This window comes from Silurus meridionalis, chromosome 5 (assembly GCF_014805685.1).
Source record: "Silurus meridionalis isolate SWU-2019-XX chromosome 5, ASM1480568v1, whole genome shotgun sequence".
Taxonomy (NCBI): domain Eukaryota; kingdom Metazoa; phylum Chordata; class Actinopteri; order Siluriformes; family Siluridae; genus Silurus; species Silurus meridionalis.
This window is the reverse complement of record NC_060888.1, coordinates 9276848-9294605: the sequence shown is the minus strand read 5'-3', so window position 1 is coordinate 9294605 and position 17758 is coordinate 9276848. Positions and strand designations below refer to the sequence as shown.

General features: G+C 36.1%; 1 protein-coding gene across 1 annotated transcript; it reads right to left on the bottom strand.

The window, feature by feature from the left end:
• Positions 1–500: 500 nt before the first annotated feature.
• tcirg1b (T cell immune regulator 1, ATPase H+ transporting V0 subunit a3b) lies at positions 501–17282 on the bottom strand. The gene is made up of 20 exons (XM_046849694.1): positions 17128–17282; positions 13925–14044; positions 11857–11935; positions 11589–11737; positions 11396–11491; positions 10553–10744; positions 10371–10453; positions 9484–9577; positions 9102–9314; positions 8312–8462; positions 8079–8218; positions 6053–6210; positions 5867–5957; positions 4647–4765; positions 4337–4550; positions 3931–4044; positions 2847–2939; positions 2236–2356; positions 1312–1483; positions 501–1169 (listed from the first exon to the last, which is right to left on the bottom strand). Exons 2-20 carry the CDS (start codon positions 14039–14041, stop codon positions 1076–1078), a joined length of 2490 nt encoding a protein of 829 aa, XP_046705650.1. The 5' UTR covers positions 14042–14044; positions 17128–17282; the 3' UTR covers positions 501–1075.
• Between the last annotated feature and the right edge of the window lie 476 nt (positions 17283–17758).

Sequence of the window (17758 nt, the reverse complement as noted above, 5' to 3'; positions counted from 1 at the left end):
TCCGTGAATCAAACTAAATCTATTCATCCATCCATCTTTAACTTTCTCAATCCATTTATATCTGTCTATCCATGTCTATCTATTTATCCATCAATCTATCTATCCATCAATTTATCTATCAATCTATCCCATCCATCCATATCTATCCATCAATCAATCCATCCATCTATCTATCTGTGTGTCTGTCGGTTCAGGTAAGTATCTATCCATCTATTTAGCTAGCCAAGTGTACCCATCCATTCATCACTGTTGTTGAGTAAATATCACCTAAACCTCTAACCTCTTTTTTAAATATAAACAAATACAAACATTGATATGTTAAAGACACTTGATTACGTTACACAGTGTCTTCAATGGGTGAAAGAAAAATACTGGATCGTCTTCCTATTTCCTTATGAAAAAATTATTTAAATCCACGTTTTGTATAAAACAATGAAACCAAGACCTGTTTGGGTTAAAAGGGGTGAGAAAACCCACACACAAAAATATACACAAACCCAAATATTAGACAAGTTTTATTGACTTTGTGTTAACTTGTTTTGCAGTGTTCTATATTTCAGTTTTAAATCATATCTCATTGGCAAAGCAAGTGATTAAAAGACTTTACATGCAGGACAGGAAGACATAAAAACACAACAAGAAGCAAATCCCTGGAACAAACAATTCCCTTTGATTCATCTGAATATTTCCATTCACAGATTATTGGAGTAAAAAGAATAAGTCTTATGTTTTACTTTACTGAGACACACAGACAAAAACTTATGGATAAAATCTCCCTGAGTTACATTTTTGGTGCTCATATCTTAATATACTCTCTGGAATGTATCACATATAATATCAGGCCCCATACCAATATGATTTTGTCTGAGAGTTATGACATGCTGTTACCATGAACCGAATCCTTTAGCTGTTACAAGAAACTGTAAAACTGTTCTTAGATAAAGATAAAAAGGGAATATTCCACTAGCATGAAGACTGATCTTCACCACAAACCCCAGAAGGACATAGTTTGATTAAACAAAGTTTTGAAATGTTTTGGTTAAAAACAGGCACATAATTCTTTGCTAATAAACCATTAGTTGGTTGAAGAGAAGCTGATTAAAGAGGTGAATGAAAATGGACTGAGCTTGTAGCCTGTGCCACTGTAGAACTTGTTCTGAAATTCGACCCTGGGAGAAAAGAAAAAAAAAAAAGATATACATTTATTTTCAGACTTGAGATTATATACATAGAAGAATATTAAAATACAAGGTGTTTAGACTAAACAGTTTGTGACATAAATTACTGTACGTGTTTGTGTGTTGCTCTCACCAATGAAGTCGCAGAGCATGCAGAAACGCAGAGAGACCTTCCATGATGAGAAGAATAGAAATGGTCAGGACGGCGAAAAAAGCAAATACGGGTACCATGATCACACCTCCCACATAGCTAGTATATGGAAAAGAGTTGTGCATCACCATCACCCAAAGCACTTCCGACAGCTCTATAAAACACAGACGCACAATTAATATACACAGGAAATAGAAACATGATCTTTGCTCTCAATATAAATTCGCATGCACAAAATAAGAATACCTTTTTGATAACAAACAAGACTTGTCAGAAATGTTCTCCCTTCACTATAAAGTGGCCAGGACTTATACTGAGTAAAGCTTAATTTATCGTGCGTGCCTTATGTAATTATTCACCCCCTTGAACTTGGGTTGTGTGTGGTGAATTCTATCCGGCTTTAGCCACTGTGCTAGCTTTTTTATTCGGATTTTATAGTAGGCTGTGTATCTTCAGTTCAGAATGTCCTTGAACAGTATTGATCACACTTCGGGGTTTTTTTCCATTTAAACTTGCCAGGATATTCAACATAGCACTCAGGGCTGTGATCATATAAACCTTTTTTTCGCAGTCAGGGCATGTTTGAGTGCCGGTTTGTGAATGGAGAGCAGAGCTGGAGGATGTGAGCGGTAGGAATCAAACACCTGAGCGCATTTTTCATTGAGTGATGTCTTTTTCAGTGAGAAGTGAAGAGAAAAAAGAGGGAGAGATAAGCGCTTCGGGAGTGAGAGCTAACTGAGTCGTTTACATGTGTTTGTGGGTCCCATTCTTTCCTTCCTGATCCAGCAAGCTATCTACACACTTATTTTACATTTTTACATTTAACGTTTTTTTCCTGGAACTTTAAATACTATATAACATTCAAGTGCATGCTAAAAATGGAAACCGGTGTCATGATACACTCACGGGCATGAGCCAGACTGAGAGCCCACAGACGCAAGTAAGAGGCAGTGTTGGAGATGCAGCCCAGACAGTACTCTATGGTGTGGATTGCCTGATGCATGAAAACATTGGCCGCATCAAACTCCTGTTAACAAAATAATAATAAAATAAAAAAAAACATGGGGATTAAATCAACCAAATACCAGCTCAAAATTAAACAATATGTGTGCTATTTTTTTACAAGTCATGCTTCTAACACATTAGTAGGTGGCCAGTCTTTCATGGTCATATGAAAATTAAGTGCCTGAGGAATATGTAAAAAGTGACATCCGAAACCTAGCATTTGTTTCCACCAAATGCAAAGTTTTAATACATGAGGTTTTTTTCTGGAATTAATTGACATTAGCAAGCTGGTCTTTACTGAATCATTCCAATCTTTGGCTTTACATTTATAGAGCCCAATACAATTAAACCAAAAATGAACACTGCATTTCCCAAGATAGCTGTGTAGTAACTTTCAATTTCAACAAATGAATCAACTTATCTTAAGCTGATGGTGCATAGGAATTATTAGGTGATACTCAAATTTCAAAAGACACACTAGACTTAAAGATTTAACATTTTCAACAACTCACCTCCTCCTCCTCCTCTTCCCCGACTTTTATGTCGACCTCATCCTGTTGAGCATTTACTGAGCCGTTTTCTGCTAAGAGAGGACGCCGGTCACCCTGTGCAACGAATGAGCGTGTCAAAAATGGGAGCATCCATATAACCATGTGTCAAGCGTTTTTATTGGAGAGGTTTTAGCTCAGTAGATAAAATGTTGACTTCATGGGTTCACACCATGAAGCCACCAAGCTGCTACTGCTGGGCCCTTAAACCTTAACTTCTCAACTGTAGTACAGTAATCCCCAGTTTATCGCGGTGGTTATTTTCCAAAACCGCGCTAATGGATGCCACCCCAAAAATGCTATTTTATGTATACAGTATTGTACTGTATTAACATTTTACTTTATCTTATAATTGGTAATGATATGTTTATTAATAAATTTCATTATTTCAACATAAAAATTCTCTATCTTTTTTTGGTCTATCGTGTGGGAAAATCAGGGAAACAAATAAGTTATGTGGCAAATGCAATTCCGCGATAAACCGGGGGTGCACAATTCGAAACGCGGTAAAGCGGGGGATTACTGTATAACTTAGATAACTGTAAATCACTCTGGATAAGGCTGTCTGCAAAATATCATACATGTAAATGTTATTGTGTTCCCAGGATAAAGCAGAGAGGGCGAGTTGATTTAATAGTAATTCTATACAGAAACTTGTGATATAATTAAATATTTATTTAATTAATATTAAACTTAGCTTTAGCCTTTACTTAAAAAAATAATAATAATTATTATTATTATTATAATACAATTTTTCAATAAAATGGATTAAGGTCTTGTTGCCATGTGCATTCATAATAAATGTTTAGCATTTTGGGAGCATGCAAATGCAAAACATTAATTATGCATGCATGTACTATGTAGAATATAGTATTCAATAATTACTAAATCAATCAATTACTTAATTAATTACATTATAAAATACTTAAGTAGTTACTCGTTACATAATTAGTTACTTAAATAAGTACTCATTATTTAATTAATTCCTTAATAAAATTATCCTAAAACAGCAATGACCCATACTCAATATTTGTACAAATATCCTTACAGCAGCCTGGCGTTTCTTTTTCTTGAAGGTGAGGTACTCATGAATGGGCTTTCCCAGGAGCAGTACAGGAACTGAACACACTGCCAGAACCACCAGAACCTTCTGCACAGTCATCTACAGAGAGACCAGAGGCAAATACTTCATATTTTAACAAAAACACCATTTAAACAGAGCAATCATCACTCATGATTACCATACATCATTATTTTTACCCATTATAAAGAAACCTAAATATAAGCCTGATCCCAACACCTAATCTACAGGGCTGGCCAGGTTGTGAATTATGAGACACGTGGCCACAAATTTGTTTGACATTAGTGGGTGTGTCAAAAACTGACAACAATAATTCTAAACAATTTGGTTCTGAATGTATACATAACCAAATAAGACAAAATGATGATAATACCTGGCCACTGTAAAGCTCTTGATTGTCCTTATTCTCTGTGAACAGGAACATGTCTATGAAGTGGATGAGGATACTGGGCGCCTTGTCCGAGTGCATAGAATCATAAGCAACCCACTTAAAAATCACCATGAAGATCAAGTAACCAAACAAACAAAGCATAAAAAACAACTCGGGAATCAGCACCAGGAACACGCTGCTTATCTCCCTAAAGTGTCTACAGAGGGACAGAGAAACACGCGTATACATGATCTACTTACGGGAAGTCTTACAACAGGTAATAATGGAGATAATAACGGTCTGCGATACTCACAAAAAGTTGAAAAAAGACAGACAGACTCCAAACGTCATGTGGATGATTCCGATAATTACAGACATCTTCATCTTATAGGAGTTAAGGAACGTCAGGTGGTTACTAGCCATTCCCCAGATCTGAAGATTATAGATATCATTTATTTATTTGCCCAGTTTAACACCATTCCACACACACACTGTGACACTATATGCAATAAATAAATTAATAGATTCAGATGGACGTTCAATGATTATTTCATACACTGCTTTGTATAACGAATTGATTGATTCATCCATCAATTTAAAAGTATGTGTGTAATTATGTTAAAGTTTAGCCAATTAGTGATTTATTTTGTGGGCAAACGCCAATGGTGGACAGTAACAAAGTAAATGTAATCTATCACTGTACTTAAGTGGCTTTTTCACATAACTTTACAACATGTCGAAGTCAAATAACTTTTTAATCAACGACATTTTTATTTGTCAGTGAATCAAAACTTAACTGGTCAAGCACGCAGCAAACCACCAATCAGTGTAGAGCGCACGTTCTGTTTTGTACTTGTTTTAATTGCTGGTTGGTGGTATCTACTTAGCACGGTTCAGCATCAGTTGAACAGCAAGCAGAAAGTTTTAAAAGGGATTAATGATAAACTCCTGACTCAAATTTGCAACAACACTCGTAGCCTTATTTGTGCAATAGTAGTAGATAGAAGGAAAGTTTTAGGCTCATGATAATTTTAAAAGATATCAGTGTTTGACTAATTAATTATTCTATTAATGGAATAGTGTGCAAAGAGTTAAGCAAAGAGTTGTGATAAAATTAATAATATAAACCATAATTATTATAGCTATAATAAATCCTAGATACTGGATACTTAAAGTACATTTGAAGGCAAATACTTTTGTACTTTTACTCAAGTGAATTCATATTTTAAATAGTGAACTGCGACTCTACTTTAAGCAACTACATGGTTTGTGTATTTTGACCACCACTGGCCAACACAAAATTCCAAAAAAACAAAAAAAGAGCATTCCTGCTTATAACTGAATCAACTACAAATAGAAAGTTGTGCTCCAGCCAATAATAACAATGTAAGAACAAAAGGATGCTGATAAAATAGAGACATGTTTACAGCATTGATACATGAAAAAACACTGTGTCATTTGGTATAACGTGTCTTTAAAAAAAAAAAAAAAAAAGATTGGAGCGTTTGAATTATTTTAATCTTGCAAGTTTACCGGATCAATGCCAAAAGGATAGGGTCCGGTAAATACTCCAGTAACATTGGGATCCAGTGTGAGATATTGGTTAGACTTGAAAGTGTCCTCTCTAAAAGATAAAGATAACATGGTAAACATTTTGTTATAAAATTAAAAAAAAAAAAAAAAAAAAAAACTCATTTTATTTGCGTTTGTGAGACGTACGTCCAGTTGTAGTAGTTTGCATGGGGACGAACGTGCCAGGACGAGGGAAAGACAGTAAGGCCTCTGCTGAAGCACTCGTTATAGATGGCACCAGTGTAGATGGAGAAAAGTCCCATCAACAGGATGAGATAGCGTCCTCCAAACATCATACTCCAAATCTGAATACCGAGAAAAAAAACCTCAATAAACTCTTGCTAATGAATATCTTGGGGCTTAAACTCTAATGATTTTTCCACATATTGTACCGGTGATTACCACAGAACAGAACAGAACAGAACAGAACAGAACAGAACAGAACAGAACAGAACAGAACAGAACAGAACAGAACAGAACAGAACAGAACAGAACAGAACAGAACAGAACTCTTTTCGAATTCTTTAATAAATACTATTTCATGAAAAGGTAAATGAGGCTACTTTCACTTCATCTTTCAACTAATGCTGAAAATGTTCATATTTTATGGAATGTAAAATAAAAATGCTCCATTGCCAATTTTTCAACATTGCAGTAGGATTTAAAACAGACACTTCTCTTTTTGGGATATTTCACACTACATTCTGTGATGTACCACTTTTACTGTGGCTGCATACATTCACAAAGTAGCTTTTGGCAGCTTTTCTTGATTTTCTGTCTTAAAAGCTACAATGAAGGCAACCCACCTCTCCAGCAGAGTTACACTAATCTTTCTTTAATTTAATTCAATTTGATTTTAAACAATAAACATTGTCTCAAAGCGGCTTTATAGAATGTAAGAATTATAGAACTAAATTCACTTATATTTAAATGTATATGTGTATGAAACTTGGAGAGAAAAGTTTCAGACTAAAAAAAAAAAAAATATATAAAAATATAACTAATGTATCTAATTACAAATCAGAGGTAGACAGACTACTGCTTTCAATATCTCCGTTAGCCATAGAAGAGTTTGGGCATTGCAGTTTTTACCTTGAAACTCAGCTCACAAGCTGATGAAAAAAAACAAAGCACATTTACTTCACATCCTGTAGTCGTGCCGATTTAGATCTTTTTGATTCAGTTGTTTCAGCTCATACTCGTGTACAGCTACTGTGCTCTGACCTATTTAAAAACCACTCAGGGGAATACATTCGAATCAAACATACTAAACCCTGAAAATGTTAACGCACCATTGAGAGATATCTTCAAGAGTATCTCATCTGAATTAAAGGATAACCTATTAGTACTGTTCAGTTCTGCTCAGTTTATTTATCCCCATAGTCTGTGCATATTCGCTTAGACATTCACTCACATTTGGAATTTTCTTTTTTTAATGCCATGCCAGCTTCTATGGCTATGTTCATGGCGAAAGCCAGGTTTAGTTATACAAAGATGAAACTAAATAAGATAAACATTTTCTAAAAACCCCCCCATAAAAATATTTATTTTATGTAATTTGTTGTTTAAGCACTGATCCTTTAAGCACTGATCCTATTCTGACTGCCATTTATTTTTTGTGTATGAATTCAATTTTGGTCTCAAATCTGTGAAAGGTTCAGAGCATTTTACTGGGTCGGGAGATAATGCTTCTTTGGTGGCATATGTTAAAAAATAAATAAATAAATAAATACAATAAATAATTGAATTCTGGTAAATTGAATTTCAAATGACCAGTCTAGCTAATTAAAGGCTAATTTTGACCTTTGAGAGTGTTTATTAGAGTTATTTGTTATCTTTAGATAGCTCCGAAAATGGAAACATCTTTATATACAAATGTGCTTTAAAATGCATGAACCAATGGATTTTGCAGTGTAGGCAGAAATCATGGAAATGGTTTCGTTAAAGCAAAAGTACGTCTTCCTACTAGCACATTTCACATGAAAATGAAAGCACAAAAGTAGGTGATGATGTCCTTTGTTGGTCCTCACTTGCAGTTTCTTTTGATTATGGCATCGTTTACAAGTGGGATTCTTTAATTTGTCAAATTTCTTTGGGGTAATTATTCAAACATCAAACCTATAGCTGAAGGAGATTAGGAGGGAAAAAAAAAGAATGATGCCAAACATTTTACCTCATTTGATTGGTTTTTCATTTTGGGGTCCTTCTCTTCGATCACCATCCAGATAGCAGCAAGTGTCATGAGAAGGCCGTGCCCTACGTCTCCAAACATCACCGCGAACAGGAATGGAAATGTAATGATGGTGTAGAGTGCTATCGAGATACGGAGAAGAAGGAGTAAGACATGGTGCTTGTGTAGCTCTGTTATATACCAGTGTGAGTCTGCAGGAGTGGTGAGGGTGTTACCTGGGTTGACCTCTCTATAGCTGGCTACTCCATAAGCATCTACGATATTCTGGAAGCCTGCTGTGAAAGCGTTAGTTGGGAAGAGGGTAGGAGGAGAGGCGCTAGGAGGCAAACGATTGTAGAATGAATCGACACTGCTACCGCTTTTCCTCTGATAAACAGAAAGAGACAGAAAGACAACGAGCACATGACTCCACTTCATAGAAGACACAACCAAACAACAAATTCATTAATAATAGAGGGTTTGTGCAATAGATGAAGTATAGGCAGTATTCCTTCTAGCCAAAAAAGTCGTAGTGACTATACTGTAATAATTCTTATTTTTTTTATTTTTATTTTTTTTTACAAAGCCTCAAATCTCTATAGCCTCATTACTGAAAACAGTATGAAATATGGCATTTCAGTTCATACAGTTTTGTGCATTTAGCTAGTTTCTATTAATTCAATTATTTAGATATATATTTGGAGCTAGTTTTTATATGCAATACCTCCAGTTTTAAGGAGAGAGTGAAAGTTGAGCCGTTTTTTCAAACTGGTCTTTAGAAGAGAATGCAAACAAAAACACTCTTCATTGTGTAACGTCAATGGAATGAACTAACTGCTAATAGCTAACTGTCATTCTAAGCAGATTTTATCCCCCTGGCCCTTCTTTTTTGCAAATATTTTCAATCTTATTTCAACTTAAGTCTTCATTGACTGTAATAACCCTGGTCCTTACTAGTGAACGAATACTAATAACTCTGCAAGTTTATTTAAGTGTGAAACATTTGCACGAGTATTAAATTCTCACCCCTCCCTCACGCAGGGCACTTTGTAGAGCAGGAAGCTGGTTAACAGGGCACCAGGCCTCAGCGATCAGGCACTTCTCAGTGACCGAGGGGCTGCATAGATTCAGCACCATCTGAATGGCTTTGCACTTTTGCACCCGCACACGCCACTCTGGCAAATTTGTCACGGCACGCCTTAGCAACTGCTGCAGGTAGTCTTCTGTATTTTTCATTACCTATAGAGGAGAAGGGAAAGATAAGGCTTGAGAAGTTGAGTAAAGATAAGATGTATCTCATGCAAGAAATGTCTGGAAAAATGAGAAAAATGAGGAAGCATAGACAATGCTTTCAATGCATGAGAACTTCGTGTTCAGACCAGTTTAGTGGCTGAATGGCTTTACTCACTTTATTGATGTCTTCGATTCTGGTCTTGACTTCATTTAAAACCTGCTCTCTCTCGGACTGGCTCTCCGAATACGGGAACGTCTGTGTGTGGAAGCTGGGTGTGTTGCAGGCAACTCATTATCGTTACTCAGTTTGATACTTACTTTTACATCAGTAATATCTAAGACATCTCCCATTATATTGTATTATATTGATTTATATTATATTATATTGGAAGAAATTATGGTTCCTATTGTATAAAATCAATACAAATATTTTCTCCATACTATATATTATGAAAACTATGATGGCATTTTAGTGCCACATTTGAAAACAAATAATAATCTGAAATTACAAGAATAAATACATACAAACACTAGATGGTAACCTTTTGAGATAAATCACAGAATTGCGAGAAACGTTTAGCTGCTTTGCATAAAATGGATATGGAGCATTTGGGTAAATTCTACTTTAGGTAAATATTTAGCAATAAGGAAATTCTTTGTCTTTTTACACCACGGAGTGAGCGTTTGTAAATGGACACTGCAGCGGTAATTTATTCCTGAAGAAAAAAAAAAATCAGACATGCATTGAGGAAATTGCCTCTTTTGTGCAGTCTCAAGATTATCGATGGTTACATCTGCATGCTATTCAAAAAGTATATATTCTTTCTCAAAAGACTATGAGTATGACGATCAAAATATTCAACCCTGAAGGAGTGGAATAGCGTGTTGGGGTTTGTAATCTAATCTCGTAATCGTAAATTTTTTTATTTTTTTTTAGCGTGGCACTAAAGCGCAATCGTATCATAATAGACCAAAACTCTGTACAAAAAAAAGTTTAATCTATAAACATTAAAAAGGTTTCATGCTCGTCTATGCAATGACCAAACAGGATATGAAACCTACCAGTCACAGATCTTCTTCACCTTCTGTCCAATCTGATCCCCCCAATAGGAGATAAGGAAGATGGTCCACTGTACCATTTCACCCTGAATCACAAAATCACCAGTCAGAATAAAATATGAAAAAATCCTCAGATCATAAACACAGTAGGTACATTAAGGATCGCTGTTTGATAAATCTCTTACGCTTTCGGGATGCTCCAGCTTCTCCTCCATTTCTCGAAAATCCACGATTATATAACCACGACATGCGCGCCAGAGCAGCCTCTCGAAAGCCGGTACCTTCCATGGGTGCACAACACCAGCTACAAAGCTGAGCCTCACATCCTGCCTGTTCTCTGCTAAACCCACTTGTTCGAATGAGGGAGGCGGTGCTGCCTGTGACACATTAATACATAAAAAAAAATATATATATATATATATATATATATATATATATATATATATATATATATATATATATATATATAAATAATATAAAAAATAAAGATTTTAAATTGTTATCGAAATGATTTTTTACGATTTTATATAGGTGGTATCAAAACGTTTTAGTGTCAAGACAAGTGTTGTCACATGCCAACAGATGGCAGCACAAGGCTGCACGCACAGTCACAGGGAGCACTGATTTTAATAAGTCAGTGTGCTAAAACACATCGGCCAGTGTTTATCAGGTGCGGTGCAACTTGCTCTATTCAGACAACGTGAATTACAAAGTCTGCAATACAAGTGCAGGCAATCCTCACGTGTGATCTTTACACGTGCCAAGTAGTTGCCGAGTTTGCAGACCCAGGAGCAAAAGGAACACCGCGTCAAAGTCTACCAAGAACTCTGTCAGCGTGCTCTAGATGATCTATCCTTCATGTCAGAGATCACTGATGAAACTTTTTGATGCCACCTTGTGCATAGAATTATGACACAGTATAATTTCTTAGGTCTTTGCACTCAAACTGATAAACCATGCAAATAACTCGTTTTCTGTAAAATCAACCATTCAGATGCAAGAAATCTGGTGTTGAGATTAGCCGGGACCTGAGAGGATGTGAGGAAATGCATCTGAGTTAGCACTCCTCTGTACTGACACAGCTGATTCAGCTGAGCTCGGATGCTGTCTCTGTTTCTGGAAACCTGAAACAGTAAAGAACAAACAAATAGTAATAAAAATGAAAATAAAGCTAGTTCAGTGTAGGGATTTTCAGACGTGTATACGCTCACACACACACACCTCTCTGAGTTCCCGGGTTAAGCGTTCACTCTCCTCCTCGATAATTAGCAGTTCTCTGGGCTGAGGGGCAGGGGGAATGAGCAAGGGGCCTTTCAGGGGTGTGCTGAGTGGTGGAGAGTGGGAGCGTGTGATTTCCTGCTCCAAAAACGCTGATTACATATTGAAGAAAGAAAGAAGAACGACAAAAAAAAAAAGAAGAGAAGACCATTTAACTTACAATCACACGGTGTCAAAATTCGCTCAAAGAAGAATTTCCCAAACTACTCACCAAAGGCTTTCTCAAGCTCCTCGCATCTCCTCACCTCACTGACAAACTTCCTCTGAAATGCGTTCACATTCGGATTTAGCTAAGATAAAATGAGAAAAAGGGTGAGTATAGAGGTCCGGTGTGCACAGCTTTCAGCATAAAAGTTCAGCATTAGTATTTTCAGTTAAAAAAAATCCTGTTAATATTAAAACAAAACATTCAATTATTAAGCATATGCCAAGACATGTAGTGCTATGAAAAGGTAATTTCTTTAAATAGATTTTTTTATTTTTGCACGTTTTGCATTAAATGGTTTCAGATCCTCTTACAACATGTAACGGAACAGGAAAAATATGAGGAAACGCAAAGAACAGTTTTTAAATGAGCAATCAACTGAAAGAAACACATCTACTGTTATGCAACACCTTCAGTCATCTTTACAAACACTGGAACAGTGAAAACATCTGGGTTCCAGATCAAAATTTGAGGCAAGAGATCAGAATTTTAGCGTCTATTACCTGACATTTACATCCAGCATTTAGTACCTTTTGGGGCTCACCACCCTAATCATTGTGATGCGATTGTGATGTGATTGTGAAACTGTTGCATTCTTCTTTAAAAGTTTTTCCATTTTTGTAAAGTTTTTTTAATCTAATTCCTTTAAGAAAACTTCTCCCTTCAGTCTCCTCTTCAGGAGGTGAAATGAATGCTCAGTTTGGTCAAGGTCCATCACTTATCACTTTTGTGTGTAAGCCATGTGATCACACTGGAGGACTTCTGACCCACTTTTATTTGCAGACCTGCACTAATTCAACCAGTCTTCCTCTTTTAATTGAGTACTTTTATTAAAGTAATTTGACTTCTTTGGAGCCAGATTTCAGTGATGAATTGTTCTTGTGTTTTAGATTGTTGGCGTGCTGCACTTGAACATCTGATCACAGAGCAATTTCTTTGTCACAAGACGTTTTCTACCAATTACATGGTTTTACAAATTATAGCAAGTTAGCCTGAAGCAGCAAAGCATCCCCAGAGCATTACACTACCACCACCAGGTTGGCTAGATTAGTTTATGCCAGATGTATCAGGACCCATGTCTTCCAAAAAGTTTTACTTTAAAATTTAATCCACAGAATATGTTTTTTAACAAATTCTGATTAGCAACTTTAATAAAGTCCTTGTCTATTTGTGCAATCATGAATGCTGACCTTATCTAAGGCTTACAATTCCTTAGACATTTCTCCGGGCTCTGCGACATCCCAGATTAGTCATTAAAATACATTTGGAAAAATTCTGGGAGGCAGACGCTTTATGGGAAAGGTCAGCAGGGTTCCATGTTTGTTTGTTTTTATCATCTTGATATAAATCTCACTGTGGCTGGCTGAGATTTATATAAGACAAACTCTTTCTAGTTTGAAACATTCCTAATCACGTTCTTTCTCATCTCTCCCTGAATTACTTTTGATCATAGCATAATGTACTGTGTGATGAAAGATTTTTGGCTAACTTTTTGTGTCTATTTAAATGAGGCTTTAGATTTAACAGGACCTTGGTGTATAACTGAAGTTAATTCTATTCTATTTAAGGAAGCATCTAGTTTTCAACACCTGATGGTTTTGGAACCTTTTTTCCCTTTCAATAAAAAAACAGATTATTTAAAACTGTATTTTGTGTAATATTTACATTTTTAGAACTGATATTTCAGACAAAATAAACACATTTCAGAAAATCGAAAATGAGGACTGAATTTGTTTTGTTTTTTTCTACATGCTTACTTGACACATCAGTCAGGAAGTGGTTACCTGATCTCACCTACAACCTAATGTGGCTTTAACCAAACTAAACTGACAAGGATTAAACCCAAGGATTAAAACTACCATTAACGCTATAGATAATAGTAAAAAGCTCATCATGTGAAAATGTTGCTGACTTGTCAAAGCTGCCAAAATACTCTAACAAGATCCCTGCAGCTGTTTTGAATGTCAGGTGTTAAAATCACTCATACCATTCTACACAAAAATAATATATATGTTTTTTTTTAACAAAAACACCGAATCTATAGATGTGTGAACCTTCGTGTTGGCTTTCTTACATCTCTAAACTCGACAATACCCAGCTCTCCCAGCTCACTGACACAGTTGTAGGCTGCACCGGACTGCAGAAAAAGCTGCACCAGGCACACCTCCTCACTGCGGAACATGGAGCCCATGACCTGAGATAGAAAGAGAGGGAGATATAGAGAGAAAGAGTCCAAATTAAAAAAAACAATCGACAAACAAAGAAAGAAAGATAGACAAAAAGGTAGAAATTGCCAGGCAAAAACAGTGATATACAGAAAAACAAAAGAGATAGATACAGTATAAAAAATAAAATAAAATAATGGCAGGACCAGAGAGAGAGAAAAATGAAAGAATAAAAGACATAGCAAGACAAAGAGAGAAACAGACACAGGAAGAGAGAGGAAAAGACAAATAGAGAGAGAGAGAGAGAGAGAGAGAGAGAGAGAGAGAGAGAGGTAAAAATGTTATCACATGTCAGTTCATCATGATCTGTTTTATTTAAAATTGCGAGTATGATGTAGAAATTCCTGCAGCACACACACACACACACACACACACACACACACACACACACACACACTCCTCACACTCCTCACACACACACACACACACACACTCTCCTCACACACTTTTCCACTGCATGGCTGTGAGTCAAATCTGTACCTAAACCTGGTTAAGCAAAATGACACACATTTCGACATTTTCCAGTCTGAACATGACTATACTCTTGAGCTTTTTAGTTACATTTCATAAATCATTTCAAAAATATGAACATTTGTCATGTGGTAACAAAATTCTAAGTACTTGCTACGCAAAGTACACCAGTTGGTGCTTAACATTCATCAGCGTAAATTTTACTGTTAATATTTATGTATAAAATCAATTATATTCTAACACCAGTAAAAAAAAATACAAATAAAACCCTGAAAAAATGCACGGTTGACAAAAGGTGCATGTTCTATATGGTTTGCACTGTGGGAGGCATACAGACTTCAAACCACAGCACATCTATAGCATGTAAACCACAACTTTTCTATAACAACAACTTACACAGAAACTCGCATGGTATATGCTCTTCATGAAGAAGTTGTTGAATTGTTACTGTGAAGCTAGTCAGCTGTGTTTTTCGCATTTATTTTACATTTTGTAAGGCACAGACGATGTCTGTACATACTGTACATATGTCTTGTACATATTATGTACGTAATTTGTGAACGAAAACAGGATAATCCAACATCCCCGCGTAAACGAGGCGCAAACGAGCCCAGCTGGCGTACGATTTTGAAACAACGGGATGTACGGGGAAATACATTTATTTCCTCATTACATCCAAATGTGGCTAAATAATAACACAGCTTCCTAATTCCATTCTGTATAAACCTGTTGTACAGTCATAAACTGAAAGGATGTTTTTGACAAAATGGGTCTGCAGTGAGAGAGTATTCACATACTGTGCTTTCTATGAGATTTATCCAAGTGACAATTGTCAAGTCAAGTTTATTTCTATAGCGTTTTCACAACAGACATTGTCTCAAAGCAGCCTTACAGAAATTGAAAGTTAAGGTGAATGGTATGTATTTATCCCTGATGAGCAGCCATGTCGACTGTGGCAAGGAAAATCTCTCTTAGATGTTATGAGGAAGAAACCTTGAGAGGAACCAGACTCAAAAGGGGAACCCATCCTTATTTAGGTGACATCAAGAGTGTGATTATAAATCTTCAAACAATACAGAACAATACAGCAGAGTGAGAACTAACATGAGTACTGGAGTGTAAGATTATGAATAATGTTCTTTCTACAGTCTTTTACAGTCATTTGTGGTTATAAAACTACGAGCTACTGAGCAACTCATAAAATAGCTCAACATTTACAATCATCATAGATCCAACACCAGCTTCTCCATGCCACAGCCTTTAAACACTCAAGGAGGTCCAATTGTTCATTACAGATCGTAAAACTGACTTAATAAATCACAGCTTCCACAACTTCTGCAATTTGGTCATGTTTCACAGCCTCGTGTTACACCATACCAGCGGTTTCATACAGCACTAGTTTGGTAGACCCTTCACAGAAACCCAATGTTTGAAGTGAGCATAAATGTAGATATGGTGAAGTTTCTCTCCCTGAAATCTTTAATTGCCATTTTTGGAAGAGGTCACCAGAGTAGGCACTTTGTAACTGTCAAAACTGTTTTCTCCAAAAGGAAAGTCTTGTATAATGTATAGTTTTATTTATGTCTGTACTTTGAGAGTCACTAACAGCTGGAACCTGATTCTGATTCAGGATGTTTTTTATAGCTGATACTATTTCCTTGTTGACACTTTTTTCCTATTTGGAAGGAGCTTTCTGACGGACTTTGCCAAGTCAAAGAGCTCTTTTTTAAATAAGATTTAACCAAGTGACATTCCTGCCTGAAAGCTCTTCACAAAAGCAGGTGAAGAAATGCAAGAGTTTTTCCAACTTCCTCAATGCAGTTTCATTTGTGATCTCAGGCTTTGTAAGGCAGATGTCAGTGTGCGGTTTCACATTGGAAATTTCCTGCTTGTTACGTACTAAAAGAAGGACAGAAGTACTTTAGTTCTCCTTAACAATATTTCAATAGGCTTTTAGCAGACAATCTTCCCAACAGCTGGAGTGATTCTCTGCTTCAGTATTGAGGAGCAGGTGAATATCATAATTGTTATTTTGAGTACATGTAAAGCTCATACTGATGTTGGATTTTCTCAAATTTACAATTCAAGTGAACAATGTGGCAAAAAATATCAAAGCAAAACTGGCAAAGAAATGTAAAAGAAAAAGTGAAAATGCACATTTTAATCAGATTCATATATGTGTATACTGTCAATATAACAGTGCTAAAATCTGAAGATTCCTTACACCAAACGGTTGCATGTTTTTTTTTTGTCTGGTTTTTTTAATATATATATATTTATTATCGCCCCTTTCAACTACAAATCAACTTTGTGTAGCTTTTACTTTGGCATCAAATACCCGAAATACAAGTGAATATGCAAATAAAACACAATATATTATTATTATAACACACACACACACACACACACACACACACACACACGTATTATGCAGTGTAATGTTTGTCCATTTGCTCCATTCCTCTGCATTCCTGCAGTATCTGTATCCACTACACCTATTCACTCTCTGTCCTTTAAAGTAAAGGAGAGCATTTCTCTCCTTTACTGTCAATATAGGAAAACCTGGTGATCTGCAACTTACCCAGGGATAGTGAAAAATTATTGGCACCCACAAGCTCTCAAAGTGTGTCCAAAACCACTCTTTCCTCTCTGCTCACAGCGTTAATGAATCAGCTCCAACAGCTGTCCAACAGCCTCTTCAGTTTCCCACCTGTTTCCACCAAACCACGCCTTCTTCATTACGATTGGCCGAACGTGCCTATATACACTAACCCGATTGGCTAACTCATGACAAACAGGAAAATTTATCCAATCCAGTGCCGTGACACTAGATTTGTAGGAAAGCAGGTAGAAAGTCAAGCAGCCACAAAAGCTGATTCACCAACTTCCTGTTTCTACTCAGAGTCACATGATGATGGGTTGTCACGTGCAGGGAAAGCACGTTTATCTGCGTGTGGACGAAATGGAAGCGTGAAACTCGCGCTAGAAAATCACTGTAGAAATCGTGCCTTTTTTATTAGCTTTGGATTTGATTTGTTAATTTGTGTAGATTTGTGTGTATTTGTAGCCTTCTGGTACTGTTGGTTTGTTTAGTGTTTACACTAAGGAATGTTTGTATTCTGTCATTACACAAACACAAGCAGTTAACTATTAAAATATTCAAAAAGATGTGTTCTTAACAATTTTATATTTTATATATATATATATATATA